The following is a 16,499-nucleotide window of genomic DNA, read 5'->3' as shown; positions in this document are numbered from 1 at the left end:
GATTTTTTTTTTCTGTGCAGCTTTAATAAATTATCTGAATCTGCGTCCTCTGATGTGCTGATTTTTCAGATAAGAGATAAAAGAGAAGGAAGAAGAACAGTGCAGTTCAGGCTCAGGGTTTAAAGATGGAGGAGGGTGAATGAATAAAATGTGCAGAGGTTTATTTGTTGTGTATGTCTGTTTCATTCATTTAAAACAAGCTGCATGAAATGGATGTAAGTCTCTCTCATATACACAAACACACAGTGCATGTGCAGAATGTAAGTATCTTATTTTAAAGGGAAAGTACGGTAACCTACAATCTGTCGTGAGATGCATATGAAGCCGTGTCATGAATTAAACAGCATCACTTAACGTTTATCTGCTAATGCTACAGAAATAGGGTTGACAGTTGTCATGGCTACAGGAAAATAACTTTTTCTATGTATAAAAAACATTAAATTTATTGTTAAAGCAATAGTTATATCTTCCGACAGCAATCACTTATATACAGTGTTTGGTCTGAAACAAGGGTCTGTCAGTCACTCTGCTCTGCTGTAAGCCGAGGAGAAAACTTTCCTTGTATCCTACAACCTTTATCCAATGAGGAGAGAGAACGGCATAAAGGGGCAGTCCTCTCTGTGTGTGCAGCCAAGGGATGCGCGTGCATGTGGTGATATAGGGACGAGGGCGGGGACTGCTAACTCCATCGGCTGACAAGAAGTTAGCCAAAACGACCGGATTGCTTACTTCTGCTTTAAGATCAAGTGTTATACGGTTTCAAATGTCATCTCATATTAATGAGGTGATGTTGGCCAGATGCTTATTGCAATATTTTGTCTGTGTGCTACAATATGATGCATCATGATCGTAGAGTATTTTAACGCTGAGCCATCAAAGTCACATTCAGTATCACCACACTGAGCATCATGTGATAATGTGATATCATATCATGTATTGTGCTGACATTGCAGCAGTGTTTACATGCACCCTGCACATATAATAACACAGACCCAGTGACACTTCACAGGTATCTATACCATAGCTGTAAATTATGTATGTGTTGTTATTATCATGGTAAGCCTATATATGATGCAGTCGTAGTGTGTACATATATATGCATTTCTGCATAAGTCAATGCTAAGTCAGCTTGTGGGTGTAATGCAGCACCACACACTGTGTACTGCACTGCTAATCAGAATAATAGATCAATAATTAACCCATAATCTGATATTCTGATTTACAGATGCACTGTTTTTAAATTCCATTCATTAAATGCAAACACAGTCTCATAGTACCTGCTCTCTTCTTTTTGACATCAGGACAGTTATAAATGAAGGTACGGGCATTGTATTGCGGGCGGCGTTAATGTACCAATAGTTTTTTTGCTTGGTTTTAAAAAAATATTTGTATCATGCAACAGGGGCTTTAACCCAAGAAAATGTACATACAGGTGACAAATACGCCTGTGAAAACGATGCAGATACCCACAACTGGGCGACACTGAGTGGTTTTGTATGTTTAAAAATGGTTTTATGAGTAAAAAGTGACCTTAGTGGCATCAAAACTGACCCGAAATAACAGAAACCTCTATATCATCATCAAAACAACAACTAACACTACTTCCAGTATATGAATGGTGACTCTCATCTGTCCTGCAGGGATTTAGACTTAATACCAACAAGCAGCTGAAGCTTTTCCTCAGGCTGATGATGGACCAGTGCAGTAATATTCAATAATATTTATAATAAACACGACAGCTCAGACTGTATCAGGAATCCTCCACACTGTCTGTTGCTGCTGTTTATTGTACCTCAACCATCTTTCATCAAGACGAAAATATAAGAATATATGACCTTAAATCTAATGATTTACACATAAAACAACTTTACTGACAGAAACCCATGCTGTTGCTCTAATACATCACCTGTACAGATGAGTTTCATGTCATGTCACCTATGTTACCTTAATAATAGCCTATTTATATTCACATTTCATTTGATTTACATCTTATAGGTTGTTGTCAGTAGTGACCAGAAGGTGCTCTATGTATAATATTACAGCAATATCAAGTCTTTTGTTAAATTATTGTGCTTTTATTTTGGGAACTGTAGCCACTTAGAATAAATAAAACATGTACTGTATTTCCTGTTTAGTTTTTTCTTTTTTCTTCCTGATCCTGATGCTGCTGCTGCTGTTGTCATCCCGCCCTAGCTGTCTTCACACAGTAGTGGAGGCTTTACAGGGGTTCCCCATTCACAAAGGCTGCTGCCTGACTTTACAGAGGGCGGAGAGAGAGAGAGAAGGAGAGAGAGAGAAGGAGAGAGGGAGAGAGAGAGGGAGGGAGGGAGAGAGAGAGTTGAGACATCCCTTCTTCACTTGGCTGCATTCGGTTTACCGACACCGGAGAAGCGACCATGCTGTGGAAACTAGTGGAGAATGTCAAGTATGAAGATATTTATGAGGTAACGTGAGCGTCCAGCTGTTTGTGTGTTGTGGGATTTTTTAAATTAGACTCATTAGACTAAAAGGACAGATAGGAGATAATGTTTTGTCTTGTTTTTTTGTTGGGTTTTTTTGGCTGATGGTTGAGTGAAGGTGTTTTTTCCAGGAGGCTCAGCTCAGGCCTGTTGTTGTGTGATGTGCTGGATGTGGACACTTCATTTTATATTATCTAAATATTTTGTTCAGAGAAAAAAATAATATATAATGCACTTGGATCTGTGAGGTTTTGTTTTATTATATTATTATAGACATGGTGCAGGTCCAGTAATTGTTTGGATTATATGGTTAAAAAAAAAGGAAAAACGTAAGAAAATATTTGACATTGGATATTGATCATTTATTTAGTATTAAATCCTCTTTTTAGATCTAATTGACAGGTTATTTTAAATATGGCATGTGCTGGTTTTATTTCACTGGATCCTTGTTAATAAGCAACATAATCTGGAACTTCTTGGATTCATGTCTGAGGATATTTACATTGATAATTAAAAATAATAGTTTTTTTGTTTTGTTTTTTTAAGAAATAGGCTTTAGTTTATTTTTTATATTTAAAAAAAACTGGTAGAGAAAGGCTGGGTCAGAGCCGGCTGTGTGTGAGAAATATGTAAATCTTTTGGCTGTGGTCCCAGAACAATCTTTTATTTCCTGGTAATAAAAATAAAAAAGGGGAGCGAGAGGCGGTAAAGTGGAGAAATACCGCCGCGCGCGCGGGGGTGACTCGCCCTGCTCCGGCCCCGGCTCGCGCTGAAAAGGTCTCGAGCAACAAAAGCAGCAGCGAAAGGAGAAGAGGAGGAAGAAAGAAAAAAAGGGCAGCTCGCGAGGCCCCTCGGCTCCTCAGCCCGGTGGGAAGCCTCTTGTCTCGTGCCGCACATGGCTCTGCTCCCACGGCGCGAGGGGAGGGGAGGCGCTGATGTTGTTAAACAAGTCGGGCGAGAGGGCAGAGAGGGGCCGCGGTGTCCACGGAGGAAACTTTAATCGCTGCTTTTGACTCCCGACACCATTCACGCGCCCTGTAGTGTCTCTATAGTGCAGTGGTTCCCAACCTTTTTTTGGCTTGTGACCCCATTTTGACATCACAAATTTCTGCTTTTTATACGCTGCATTTGCATTTTGAACTCGATTTATGTTCAAGACAGTGAAAGTATAGAATAGGCTACAGCTGTTTAAGATAATGTGTGGTGTTTTAGGCAAGGCAAGGCAATTTTATTTGTATAGCCCGTTTTTACAAACAGTTTGTCTCAAAGGGCTTTACATGGCATGGCATTACATGGTTTTAATCACAATTTTAAAATAATAGGCAAAAAAATATTTTTATCAGTAATTTTTTTTTAATCAATTACTAGAGATGTCAGGCGACCCCATTGGAATTTCAGGCAACCTCACGTGGGGTCCCGACCCCAAGGTTGAAAAACACTGCTCTAGTGTGTGTGTTTAGAGGGGCAGTCAAGTCAGGCAGCAGCTGCAACAACAACACGATTTTCCAGGAGTTTAATAAATGTGTGAGCAAGTGGAGAGAAAATACATCAAGTGTGAGGAAAATGAACTTTTTATTTTCTAAATAAATGAGCGATAAATGGTTGGTTTGAGTGTGTCCACTGTGGGAATCGAACCCGTGACCTCTCGGTGCTGTCGCTGTCATGTTGAAGAAGCTTTTCACAGTCTCTGTTATACAGTATACTATATCCACAGTGTGAGTTGAGTGTGTTGGTTTTAACTGCGACAGGAAGAGTTGGTGCAGAAGATTCCTGCGCCAGACTTTGCCCACGAAAGGCCCCACAGTGACGGGGGGTTGGTGGAGGTGTGTGTGTGTGTGTGTGTGTGTGTGTGTGTGTGTGTGTGTGTGTGTGTGTGTGTGTGTGTGTGTGTGTGTGTGTGTGTGTGTGTGTGGTGGGGGTCCCTCTCGGCTCTGGACGCCCTGTTCGCCTGCCCCCCCTGCACGAACAGAGTCTCCCCTTTCTCTCTGTCTCCTGCTGTTCGCGCGTCGCTTCGCCTCTTCTGTCTCCACGGAATTTAAACGTCACTCACGGCTGCGCGAGACCAGAGGCTTCACGCTCCATGTGTCGCCACTAGTCCCCCTGCCTCGCGCCACATTAATATTCCTGTAAGTCCCAGTCATGAATAACAATTACACCACCACCGCCGTATACCGGGGGTAGTAGAGCTCGGTGCTCACACTCAGAGCGGCGGCGGCTCGGGGCGGAGGAAGTTCAGAGCGGAGCTGCAGAGTTGTGTGTCCGTCAACGTCTCTTCTCCATCCAGCTGTTTTACCGCGAGCCCGCCGCACGTGAGACCCATTCCTACAGAGGGTTTCCAGATGTTAGTTCACTCCTACTCCACCGCGGTGAGTTTCTCTGCTCCTGAATCCGCCGTTAGAGTTTCGCTGTGAGCTTTTTTTTTTGGTTGCTAGACATTTTAAATGAGGCTGTAACATTTCCCCCCTCCAGGCTCTCGTGTGCTTTGTGTTCAGCAGGTTCGATTCCCTCTCTCTCTTTCAGGCTACAGCACCGGGGGCGCTGCTCTGAGCCACGCGCCCTGGTCCTGGTCCTGGTCCTGGGCCTCCGCGTGGCTGTGGATCTAACTCTGCAGAGAGATGATTTTTATTTCTCTCTTCTCCTCTCCAAGGACCGGCATGACGGTGTCTCGAGCCACAGCTCGCGTCTGTCCCAGCTGGGCTCGGTGTCGCACGCGGGACCCTACTCCAGCGCGCCGCCGCTGTCTCACGCGCCCTCGTCGGACTTCCAGCCTCCGTACTTCCCGCCGCCGTACCAGCCGCTCGCGCACTACCAGAGCCAGGACCCGTACTCCCACGTGAGCGACCCCTACTCCCTCAACTCGCTGCACCAGAGCCAGCAGGGCGCATGGGGCGCGCGGCAGCGGCAGGACGCCGCCGGGGACCGGATGGAGAGCTCGGCCCTCCTCGCGCAGCCCCGGGCCTCGCTGCCGCAGCTGTCCGGGCTCGACCCCCGGCGGGACTACGGGGTCCGGCGGCCAGATGTGCTGCTGCACTCCGCGCACCCGGGACTGGAGCCCGGGATGGGCGACGGACTGCTGCACGGGCTGCACGGCATGGAGGATGTTCAGGTGAGACAGAGGTCACGAGGTTAATGTCACAGTCTCCAGGTTTAATCATGATGGTTTTTTATTTATTTTAAACTAATTTTAAAGATGTTGTTTAGGACCAGAGGGACATGAAGCTGCAAAACGACTGACAGCCAGGAACAAACATCTGCATTTCTGTTACTATTACTAAATATTATCTAAATACTGCTACTCAGAATAATCACATCAATAATTAACCCATAATCTGATTTACAGATGACACTGTTTCTAAATTCCATTCATTACATGCAAACACAGTGCTCTCTTCTTTTTGACATCAGGACAAAATGAAGATGGGCATTGTATTGCAGCGTAAATGTACCAATAGTTTTTTCTTTCTTTTTTTAAATATTTGTATCATGCAACAGGGGCTTTAAAGCAGAAGTAAGCGGAATATTTGTGTTAATATAAGTCATATATATAAGTTATATCTTCCGACAGCAATCACTTATATAGAGTGTTTGGTCTGCTTTAATGCAAGAAAATGTAGTCTACACACAGGAGACAAATCACAGGATATACACCTGTGAAAACGATGCAGTTTATCTAAAACACACATTTACCTCAGTCGTATGCACAACCCTCAGCAGCCTTCTTGGATGCAGTTATTTAAAAAAATAAATGCTACATCTAAATAAAATAGAGAAACGGGATAAATAGTTTGGACAGAGTCGCAGAGACGCAGCGGGCTGGTAATTGTTGACAGCTGTCTGCTCCGCTGCCTCCGCATGTTTCCCGCACCTCTGGAGCCGAGGGTCAGTGACCGCGGAGCAGAGCAGCTCCCTCAGGGCTGCAGCCTGAGCCGCAGAGATCATGGCCCAGAGCGAAACTACTAGAAGTGTCTTTAAAGAGACTGAGGAGGAGATGGACTGATGCTCACATTAAAATTAACTGCCACAATGATAAATATAATACCATATAATTCATTTTGACATACAGAAAATTCATTATTCTCATTTATTTTTATTTTTATTATCAAAACCATATCATAACTATTATTTTTAGTATTATATTTCGTGTTCATGTGGTCGATCTAATAGAGTTTGAAGGCTGTCGTTTCTCTTATAGATTTTTTCTGTGTGTTGTTGCTGCCACACACTTTGGTGAAACTGACTTTTACACCGAGCTGTGTGTGTGTGTTTGGTGTTAGTGTGTGTGTGGAGGATTTCATCTTCCCCTCTCTCTCCCCCCTCGGGGCACAACCATCACGAATCGTCTCCGCCATTTAACCTCCACAATAGATTCTCATTTCTTTCTTCCCGTATTTTGTGTCATGCGTTTATTAACCTCCATATAAATTTGTTTTTTAACGAATTATTCTTTTTGACACCGGGTCCTATTTATTTGTCCGGGTGATGATGAATGAGATTGATGAATGAATGAATGAGGCCTGCGTTTGTATTGTTATTGTCATCATGGATTTAAACCAGTGGATTATAAACTACATTTGTTTTGTTTTTTTGCTGTTTGGAAACAAAACAACTTTATTCCTCTTATTGTGTTTTGGATTTGTTAGACCTGAGCTTCCTTTTGTGTGTGTGATGACTGAATTGAATTGCTCGTTAAATGTCTTATTAATGTGGACGATGATGCAGGAAGCTGTCTGTGATAAACATGTGTATTTATCTCGGTTCTGACAGACCATTGAAGACACCAACGGAACCAACATCCTGGATCAATCAGTAATTAAGAAAGGTACATACACACATACACACACGCACACATCTGCCAAAGCATCCTTTTATAGGCGGACTATAATTTAATTTCTCATCTGTTCTGTATGAATTATGGTTTATAGAAAGCAGGGAGGTGGTTTGGATCTAAATGGGACCAGGCAGGAAAATCACATCACCACGAGCCCATATTATTAATAATATTATTAATATTATTGTTATTATTATTTTCTTCCCGGGGTGCAGGGTGAGGGGAGAGAGGGGGGTCGGGTTAACGATCCCGGTATATTGACTCGCAGGCAGTGTGTCGCTGACAGGCTGCCACGCTGCTGCCGCTCTGATGATGTGCGGTGATTTAGTTACGGGATGTTGAGTGACTGAGCTCCCCGCGGGGCATTTAAGCCGCTGATGTAATAAATGGCACCGCTCACGGAGATCTCGTGAGCTCGTTTAGAGCTAATCTGCGGTATTATCCCCCGTGGAGCTATCAAAAAAAAAAAAAAAAAAAACCTCACTGGCCCCTACGCACGCATGCTTCTTCTCCTTTTTTCATTCTCTCTTCTCTTTTTCTTTTTTTTAAACACCATTAACGCGCTGGATGAAGGAGCATCCAGTGCTGCTGGTGGGAGTTAAACCGGCCGTGGAGGAAAGACGGGGAGGTGGTTAATGCGATTTGGGAGCGCGAGCCAATCAACAATCGATAATATTGTAATGAGAATGTCGCGCGACATTAAATAACAGCAACTGCCCGGCGCGTGGGCGCCTCATTAGGCCGGGGACGCCCTCTGAGAGCGCGCGGTCTTTACGCACGGAGCAGTTATATAGACGCAGGAGGCGGAGGTTTTTTTTTATATATATATAAATTAATATCACTATTATTATTTCAAAGAGGCTTCATCAGTTCATGTAGCATCTGACCAGGTACATGAACTGATGAAGCCTCTTGGATGAGAGGTGAAACGTCTTCCCAGACAAATAACCAAGTCCAGTTGCTTTCGATTTAACCTCTTTGAGATACTATGACCTGGACAAATGAGAATATGCACATGCCCATCATTATTATTATTATTTTAAGGTTTGATGTTGAGTCAAGAAGTTTGTGATGCAACACGTCCACTCATCCCTCCTCTTCTCTCCCTCTCTTCCAGTCCCCATGCCGCCCAAGCACATGGGCTCCCTGATGCTCGGCAAGGACGGGCTGATCGGCGGCATCACCGTCAACATCAACGAGGTGTTCTGCTCGGTACCGGGCCGCCTGTCGCTGCTCAGCTCCACCTCCAAGTACAAAGTGACCGTAGGGGAGGTGCAGAGGAGACTGTCCCCGCCCGAGTGCCTCAACGCCTCCCTGTTGGGGGGCGTGTTGAGAAGGTAGCTATACGAGGAGGAGGAGGAGAGGGTTGACGCACACATAGAAATAACCACATGTGCAGGCTGAGTGTGTGTGGAGAAGCCTGTAGCAGCAGGATGTGTGAATGAGGCCCTGGGCTCTGAAAAGGCCTCTGTCACTTTACACATAGCTTGAAGACAAACTGCTTTATAATCAATAGACTAACTACAGTATAAACCAAATGTTCATTGGGACTTAAGTCTAAAGTTAAGGTGCAGCAACATTTGAACCGGTTTCTTTTGTTTCCACAGAGCAAAGTCCAAAAACGGAGGCAAGTGTCTGAGGGAAAAGCTGGAGAAGATTGGACTGAATCTACCTGCTGGGAGGCGTAAAGCTGCCAACGTCACGTTACTCACATCTCTAGTAGAAGGTGACTGAACAAACACAGGCCACTTCATAAATACTGAGTGTGTCAACAGATGAGCAGCCTAAAGATTTGTTTCATCAATTGACTTGGAGAAACATATACACCATCCCTCCCTCTATAAAAACACAAGACAACAATATATTTATAATTAAAGAAACATGGATTTTGTTCCTCTTGTATTCAATTTACCTCTGAAATAAGCTTCGGTTTCACTATAAACAAAATTTAGGTCTGAGCACAATATGTAAATCTGTAAAGGTCATGACCTCCCAGGCTTGTCAACCTCCCTGTGTCCATAAAACTGTGAGACAGAGACAACAGGAGCCATGCAGGGACAGAAAAACACAGTGTGTAGAGAGCAGGAGGAGAAACGATGTGATTTGCTAAATTAATTTAATTAATGAGTTGATTAAAAGTGGAACCTCCCCCGTTGTACAGCAGCGTTTTAGCTGCAGGATAAAATATTATTTTGCACATGGGGCTTGTTTCTCTCTCACACAGCTGATATTAATTCACCTGTTCATTTGAATGAAGCCAGTATTTTATATACATTTAGTATTATTATTATTATTATTATTATCTTTATTCTAAGCTTTAGGGGTTTTATAGTTTTAAGATGTGTTCACTTCCGCCTGGAAAAATCGTATTTTTTAACAACCATGAGAATAAACTCACTCTCATATTCTTAATTTTTCATAATGAAGTTTAATTATTTCCAAAAATGCTTTTTGTTCGTTTATGCGTAAAAGTGCGTAAAATGATTACGCGACAACGTGTCCTTTGCTGGACGCGCAACCAGGAAATGCGAGATAATTAACATTAAGTAGCTTTTTTTATTTTTTTAAAGCAAAATAAAACACGTGTGTTTGTAGGGGGCGGAGTCAGGAGCCAATAGTCTGATAATCTAAGTGAAAGTGGCGGATTTGACAGACGCTGATCACTGTTTACAGGCCTCTATTATATTTACACTGACATCATGGCTCCCCTTCCCCCTCCCCTCCCTCAGGTGAAGCCGTCCACCTGGCCCGGGATTTCGGTTACATCTGCGAGACGGAGTTCCCCACCAAAGCCGTGAGCGAGTACCTCAACCGGCAGCACGCGGACCCCAACGAGCTGCACACGCGGAAAAACATGCTGCTGGCGACAAAGTGAGTTTGATGGACCGTTTGATTAGATTCAGCTTCCCTCGCAAGTCTTTATGAGGTGTTTGGTTCCTCTCATGGAATATATATATAGATATATGACACATGTCTGCAGCCATGGAGGCTCAGGGAGAGTCCTGTGGTTAAATGTGGTTGAATTATTTACAAATATAAATATGAGTTAGGATTTGGATACATGCAAACAGAGAAAGGTCAGGGCAAACAGAGGTTTTTTTTTTTAATTATTATTGTTTTTATTACATTTAAATACAGAAATGCAGCCAAATATCCTGAGATATTTCCACTGGCACATTTCAAATCAGATCCAAAACACATGTTTGCTCAGAAACTAAACTCCTCATGTGACGTGGAGCGTTTAGGTTTTTAACAACACGCTGGCTGGCTGGCTGCACACAGGAACAAGAGCAGCCTGGAATATTTCTGGTGAATCAGATTATCCTGAAATGAGACTCTCTCCCATTTTCCTGGGGCTCCTTGTGGTGGTGGCCCCTCTTCTAGAGCCCCCCCCCCCCTCTCTTTCTGCCCCCTGAGGCTGTTGCGAAAGCCTCCCTCCATAGGCCGCTCTCTTGTTTTTACCATCCCAGCTCACACAGTGACATTTGAAAACGACAGGAGGAGATTTCTGCTAATGAGCTCAATATTAAATCTATAAACCTGTGATGAAAACTGCTGATTGGGGGAAAAATTGTCACCGTGGAGGAAAAATTAAAGCGTTTAAAAAAAAAAAAGCGTTTATAAGAAATGAGCAGAAATCCACATTAAAGCCCAGAGTCGTCATCGTCGTAACGATCGAGCTAAAACAGCAAAAAGCGTGACATAAACCTTTATTTTAAAAGCAGATGTCAGACGCAGCAGCTCGGGGATTCACAGGACAGATAAACCTTTCACAGCTCGAGTGTGTTTGATGCTCTTTATGTGGCCTGTGCAGCTCTCACACTCACACACACATTATAAAATACAAGCTCTGAAGGTTGTGAGAGTGTGTGTGTTTGACCTCTTCCTCTGGTCTTCCAAGCAGATCCATTTTTACTGGTTCTCATCGTAAAGTTACTTATATTAATCCATTTTTTATGGCCGTTAAACTGTGGAATTGAATCCAGGATCCTGTGATTACCTTCAGCAACCGAGCTGGATGGTTTCTTTTTCTTTTTCTTTTTCTCTCTCTCCCTCTCTCCTTAAAGAAACCAGGGCAGCGCCGAGCTGTGATGTGGATTTATAAAATGTGGATTAAATCACAGAAGCACTTTAGATTTTTCCTTTTTTTTTTTTTACATGAACAAAATTAGTCTTCAGGTAATTAATGAGCAGCTCTAATCGACGTGCTTTTACTCCTCTGAATGTGAGTTTTTGTGCTGTGAATCAAACGTTTTGTATTTTTGAGCTGCTATCTGCTGGACTGGCCTGCACTGCATAAACCATCTGTCTCTATGTGTGTGTGTTTCGGTGGTGGATGTTTGATGCTGCAGATTCAAACCTGTTCCAATACGGTGGTGGTGTCGGTGCTGCCTGTTAGAAATTCATTATTTAGCAGTGAAGTGTTTCAAGTCGCCAGAAAACAACAGCGAGAGCCGTGAGTGTAGCCCGGGGTGGCGGCTTCTCCTCTCTACTCCCCTAACCCCAGCTGGGCTCGGCCTGCACAGCCTGTCACTCATTTGCTGGAGCTCTGCCCTTAGGCCGCTGACTGTGTGTGTGTGCGTGTGTGTGGATGGGGCGTGCAAGCGAAAGAGAAAGAGAGAAGAGAGAGAGGGATGGGTCTCTTGAATATAAAACATGGGCCTAAAACCAGAGGATAATTTGCTGAAATGTAACGAGGAGAACGAGTTGTAGAGGTGATTCTCTCTGTTTCTCACCGATGCACCTTTCAGTGAAGAATGAAGATGCATTCAATGACCTCTTTTTGCAAAAAAACAGGCTTAATAACAATTTAAAAATTCACTATTTTGCACAGAGGCCTCATTTACTAGTGTTAATTTTGCCGAACAATGGCGCCGTCTGATTGCCACGGCAGGAAAACTAACAAGCTTTAGATTAAACATAAAGTGAAATTTAAAAAAGTGTACATTTTGTGATCTCAGAGTGTTTTCTCACACACTCCTTATACTTTTCTATTGAGGAAGAAAAAAAAATTGCTTCCTCTCACCACATACAACAGCTGATTGCATCAGGTCTGTGAGAGGTTCCTCTCTGATCGCTTTCCAAAGGCATTCTGGGAAACACAGGGAATCACAAAAGGAAAGTAGATGGAAGAGGACTGAGGGAAAGTAGGCTTAAAAAAAAAAAAAACACACACATACACAATGAAACTGCTAGACTACATCACACCGAAAGGCCCGAGGTAAAAGAAGGGGATACAAAAGGGAGATTTTGCCTTTGGGGATACATTATGTCATGTTAACCTATCTGGGGAAATTAGAATTTCTTTGCATCTGCATTTTATGAATTAGACATAAACGCCTCCTCTGTAAAGGCAGCGAGAGTATCTTGTATAAACACGTTGAATCTTTAGAGGGAAGAGGGTGAAATAAGTGGAGGAAGGTTTCTTCAGGTGCTTTTTACACCTCGTCCTGTTTAGCACAGACCTGATGCAACAAGCGTCACAGCTCAAAGTTGAATAGTAGCAGGGTGGGGTCACACTGCTGCTGCTGCTGCTGCTGCTGCTGCTGCTCCTGGAGCTGCTCAACTACACCTGCAAGAATTTCATCAGGCTGTGGTTGCAGTGATGGTCTGAGGGCGAGGGCTTTTTTTTCTCTTTTCTCCTTCTTCCACCTCTTTATAACACGGCTGCTCTGGAGGAACGGCTGCTTTCGCTTTTGTGCTGCAGCCTGTGATCCAATAAATACAGAAAACATCCTTTTTAACACCGAGCAGGGGGAAGAAAAAAAAAAGCAGCGTGCAGAGACAACTAGTGGATTACATCATATTTTTTCTCCTCCTAAGATATTGCACTTGAAATTCTTTTTTAAAAATCCAGTTACACATGTTTCCATGCTCTATAAAATCTAATGCACTTTCAGTTTGTGTTGCAAAAACATCTGCAAACGTCTCCTTTACCACACTGGGCTGAAGTGGCTGATGTGTTTGCACGATTACACAACTCAGACTGTGCACTGGTTTGATGATGAGGTCCATACCATCCACCCGTTGTGTTTGGATTTAATGCTGATTAACAACAAGAAATGGTAATATTCATGCTTAAATTCCCAATATGTTGCATTAGTGCAGTGTTTTTCAACCTTGGAGTCGGGACCCCACGTGGGGTCGCCTGAAATGTCTAGTGTTTGATAAAATATATAAAAACATTTTTTTAACTAATGATTATTCTTTTTAAAATGATGATTAAAAACACCATGCACAATCTTAAACAACAGTTTTCTATACTTTCATGTTCAAATCGAGTTCAAATAAAATGCAGCATATAAAAATATCTGAGCTGGCCCATCTTGATTGACGGCGTGGAGTCGCCAGAAATTTGTGACGTCAAAATGGGGTCACGAGCCAAAGAAGGTTGGGAACCACAACCACTGCGTTAGAGGGTCTCATGGCTGGATTATATCTGAAGGAGGGGGATTTTCTATAGATTCTGATACAACAAGATTAGGTGTCTTGTTTGATCCACTGCTGCATATTCCTTTAAAATGAATCAAACTCAAATCAGTTTATGTGCAACTCATAACAGAGCTGTCCATTGCCACTTGATGATTGGAGCCTCCTGGGTTTTAGTCGAGAGGTTTTATTGAAGGAAGGGAAAAAAAGAAAAGATAAATAGACGAGTGGTGTCCACTGCTATTTTACTCGTTTGTTTTCTTGTTATTATTATACGTTTCATCATCTTTCATTTTTTTAAATAGAGTATAATATTGGTGCTGGTAGTAAGCCAATGCAATGGGCTCTATGCACAGCTCCACTACTTCCTGAATTTAAGGCAGCTCTTTTATTTCCTGTCTTACATTATTGGACAAACTGATTAATCCAGATGTGTCTGAGTAGTCACAATGGTCAGACACACCTGGATTAATCAGTTTGTCCAATAATGTAAGACAGGAAATAAAGGAGCTGCCTTAAGTTCAGGAAATAGTGGAGCTGTGCATAGAGCCAATTATAACTATAGAAAGGGGCAGGTACCATAAGTTTATCTTCATCCTGCTCCTTTGCATTCATGGTGACTATGTGTACATTATGTTAATATGTGAAGTATGTATACCATGAATGGAATAAATCAAAATGAAGTGAAATTGTGTGATTTTGTGTGAGAATAAAGCTTTAAAATGTCAATGTCTGCTCCCTGACGTGCTGTTGTCTTCCTGTCCCCCCCCTGCAGACAGCTGTGTAAGGAGTTCACAGACCTGCTGGCCCAGGACAGGACTCCGCTGGGCAACTCGAGGCCCTCGCCCATCCTGGAGCCGGGCATCCAGAGCTGCCTCTCCCACTTCTCCTTCATCACGCACGGCTTCGGCTCGCCCGCCATCTGCGCCGCGCTCACCGCCCTCCAGAACTACCTCACTGAGGCTCTCAAAGGACTCGACAAGATGTTTCTCAACAACCCTTCCAACAACCGGCACGGCGGCGACGGCAGCAACAAGGCCGGCGACAAAGATGAGAAGCAGCGGAAATGAAGCAAGGGGAAAGAAAGAAGAGAGAGCGTGAAAGAGGAAGAGAGAGAGAGAAAGAGGGGGAAAAGCCACGACGCAGAGGCGTTACAACGTTAAACTTCTAGCTTTACACCACTGCGACTGACCTGCCACACACTGAGGAGGGCTGAGGAGGAGGAGGAGGAGGAGGAGGAGGAGGGAGACGTTTGGTGGAGAGGAAGACGACAGCCGTGGGCCAGTGTCAGAGAGCACAGAGGGATTTTTCATCTGTGTTACGTTCTTTTCATTCCCCTGAGGACATGGTGGTTACTGTGTTACATCCATTTTGCTCCCCCTGCCTGCATCCTGTGAGACTGAGACGCTGTGAGCAGCCAACAAACAACATTGTGTGTGTGTGAAATGTGAATGTGAGTGAGTGTGAGTGTATGTGTGTGTGTGTGCGCTTGTGTTTGTCTTCACACAGAAAAAGCATTGTTGTGGGTATGAAAAATTTTGGATGATGAGCATTTTATCTGTGAAACAGGTTTGTCTGGTTATTGAACACGAGGATGGACGAAGGAGGGAGGGAGGGTGTTAATTTATGTGTGTAAATATTTATTTATATTAATTTAAATGGATGGTTGTGTAAATAGGTGCACCAGCTATTTTGGGAGTAGGCCTATTTAAATCTGTGATTCGACCTTTTGTGAGCCGGCGAGGAGGTGGAAGTGGGGACGGCGGGGAGGAGGGGAGGGGCAGGGGCGGCAGGACTCATCCAGTGTTTTTCTGTTCTTCTAGAGCTGTTGTCATGGTGCTGATGATGGGTAGACATGCTTCTAATTGTCCAGTGATTTCATTTCTATCACACTGATGATAATAAACCATGTGTTTTATTATGCGAGGTGTGCGGACTGCGCCTTTTCTCCAAAAAACAACAAGAAGTCTCTGCTCCAGTCCCAGTCAGGGCCGAGGACGGTCAACGTTCACCTGTAAAACATGGATCTTCATTTGCTTTAACTTTAATGAAATATGAATGAACAAAGTGAAACAGCGGAAAATGCAACTTTGGTAACACTTTATAAGCATTATTTAAGCATTAAATACTGAATTCTTCATTTATAACGCATGAATACACATTAGTATAGTTTATAAACAGTTAAAAATGTTTTACTCATCATTGATAAGCACTAACTGTATTTATAAACTACATACTAATGAGTATTAATGCGTTATAAATGAAGAATTTATGCTTAACTAATGCTTAATAGTGAGTACTTATTATAAAAGTGTTAACGCAACTTTCTGAGTGATAGAAACTGGAAATTGATTTGAATCCAGTGTTACTGTGTGACAGTGTGTGTCCATCACAACATTAATGTCCTGCTGGTTTTGGTTCAAATGTTAAATCATTACAACCCGCTCACTGTGCCAGCGACACGAGCATTAACGAAAGCTGCAACTGTGTTGGTTCTAATTAATCGAATGGTAATTCATCAAATCAAAATGAATATTGTTATCACAAACTAAGATTTTGTAACTTTTTCAGATATTTCTGTCACTCAGACCGACTAGTTTTCTTTCCCCCTCAAATGTCTTTTTATTGCTGCCTCTTCCACAGAATATACAAAGTTATCTCAGGTTTATAGGTTCAACCATTTAGGCTTCCTGCAACAAAACAGAAAATCCAAAAAGAGGCACTTGTCTGGCGTGTGGCCTGCCTGACATTTAAAAAGGCACAACCATTAGATTGAATGTAAA

At 43.0% G+C, this 16,499-nt stretch overlaps 1 protein-coding gene across 1 annotated transcript; it reads left to right on the top strand.

Moving 5' to 3' along the window:
- Window positions 1-2,371: 2,371 nt before the first annotated feature.
- tfap2b (transcription factor AP-2 beta) lies at window positions 2,372-14,786 on the top strand (the record flags this gene model as incomplete). The annotated part of the gene is made up of 7 exons (XM_084000349.1): window positions 2,372-2,444; window positions 5,107-5,565; window positions 7,224-7,278; window positions 8,405-8,624; window positions 8,895-9,013; window positions 10,017-10,158; window positions 14,492-14,786. The coding sequence occupies exons 1-7, from the start codon at window positions 2,397-2,399 to the stop codon at window positions 14,784-14,786; spliced, it is 1,338 nt and encodes a 445-aa protein (XP_083856475.1). The 5' UTR covers window positions 2,372-2,396.
- Between the last annotated feature and the right edge of the window lie 1,713 nt (window positions 14,787-16,499).

This window comes from Trachurus trachurus, assembly GCF_905171665.1.
Source record: "Trachurus trachurus genome assembly, chromosome: 24".
Taxonomy (NCBI): Eukaryota; Metazoa; Chordata; class Actinopteri; order Carangiformes; family Carangidae; genus Trachurus; species Trachurus trachurus.
This window is presented reverse-complemented; position numbering and strand designations above follow the sequence as displayed.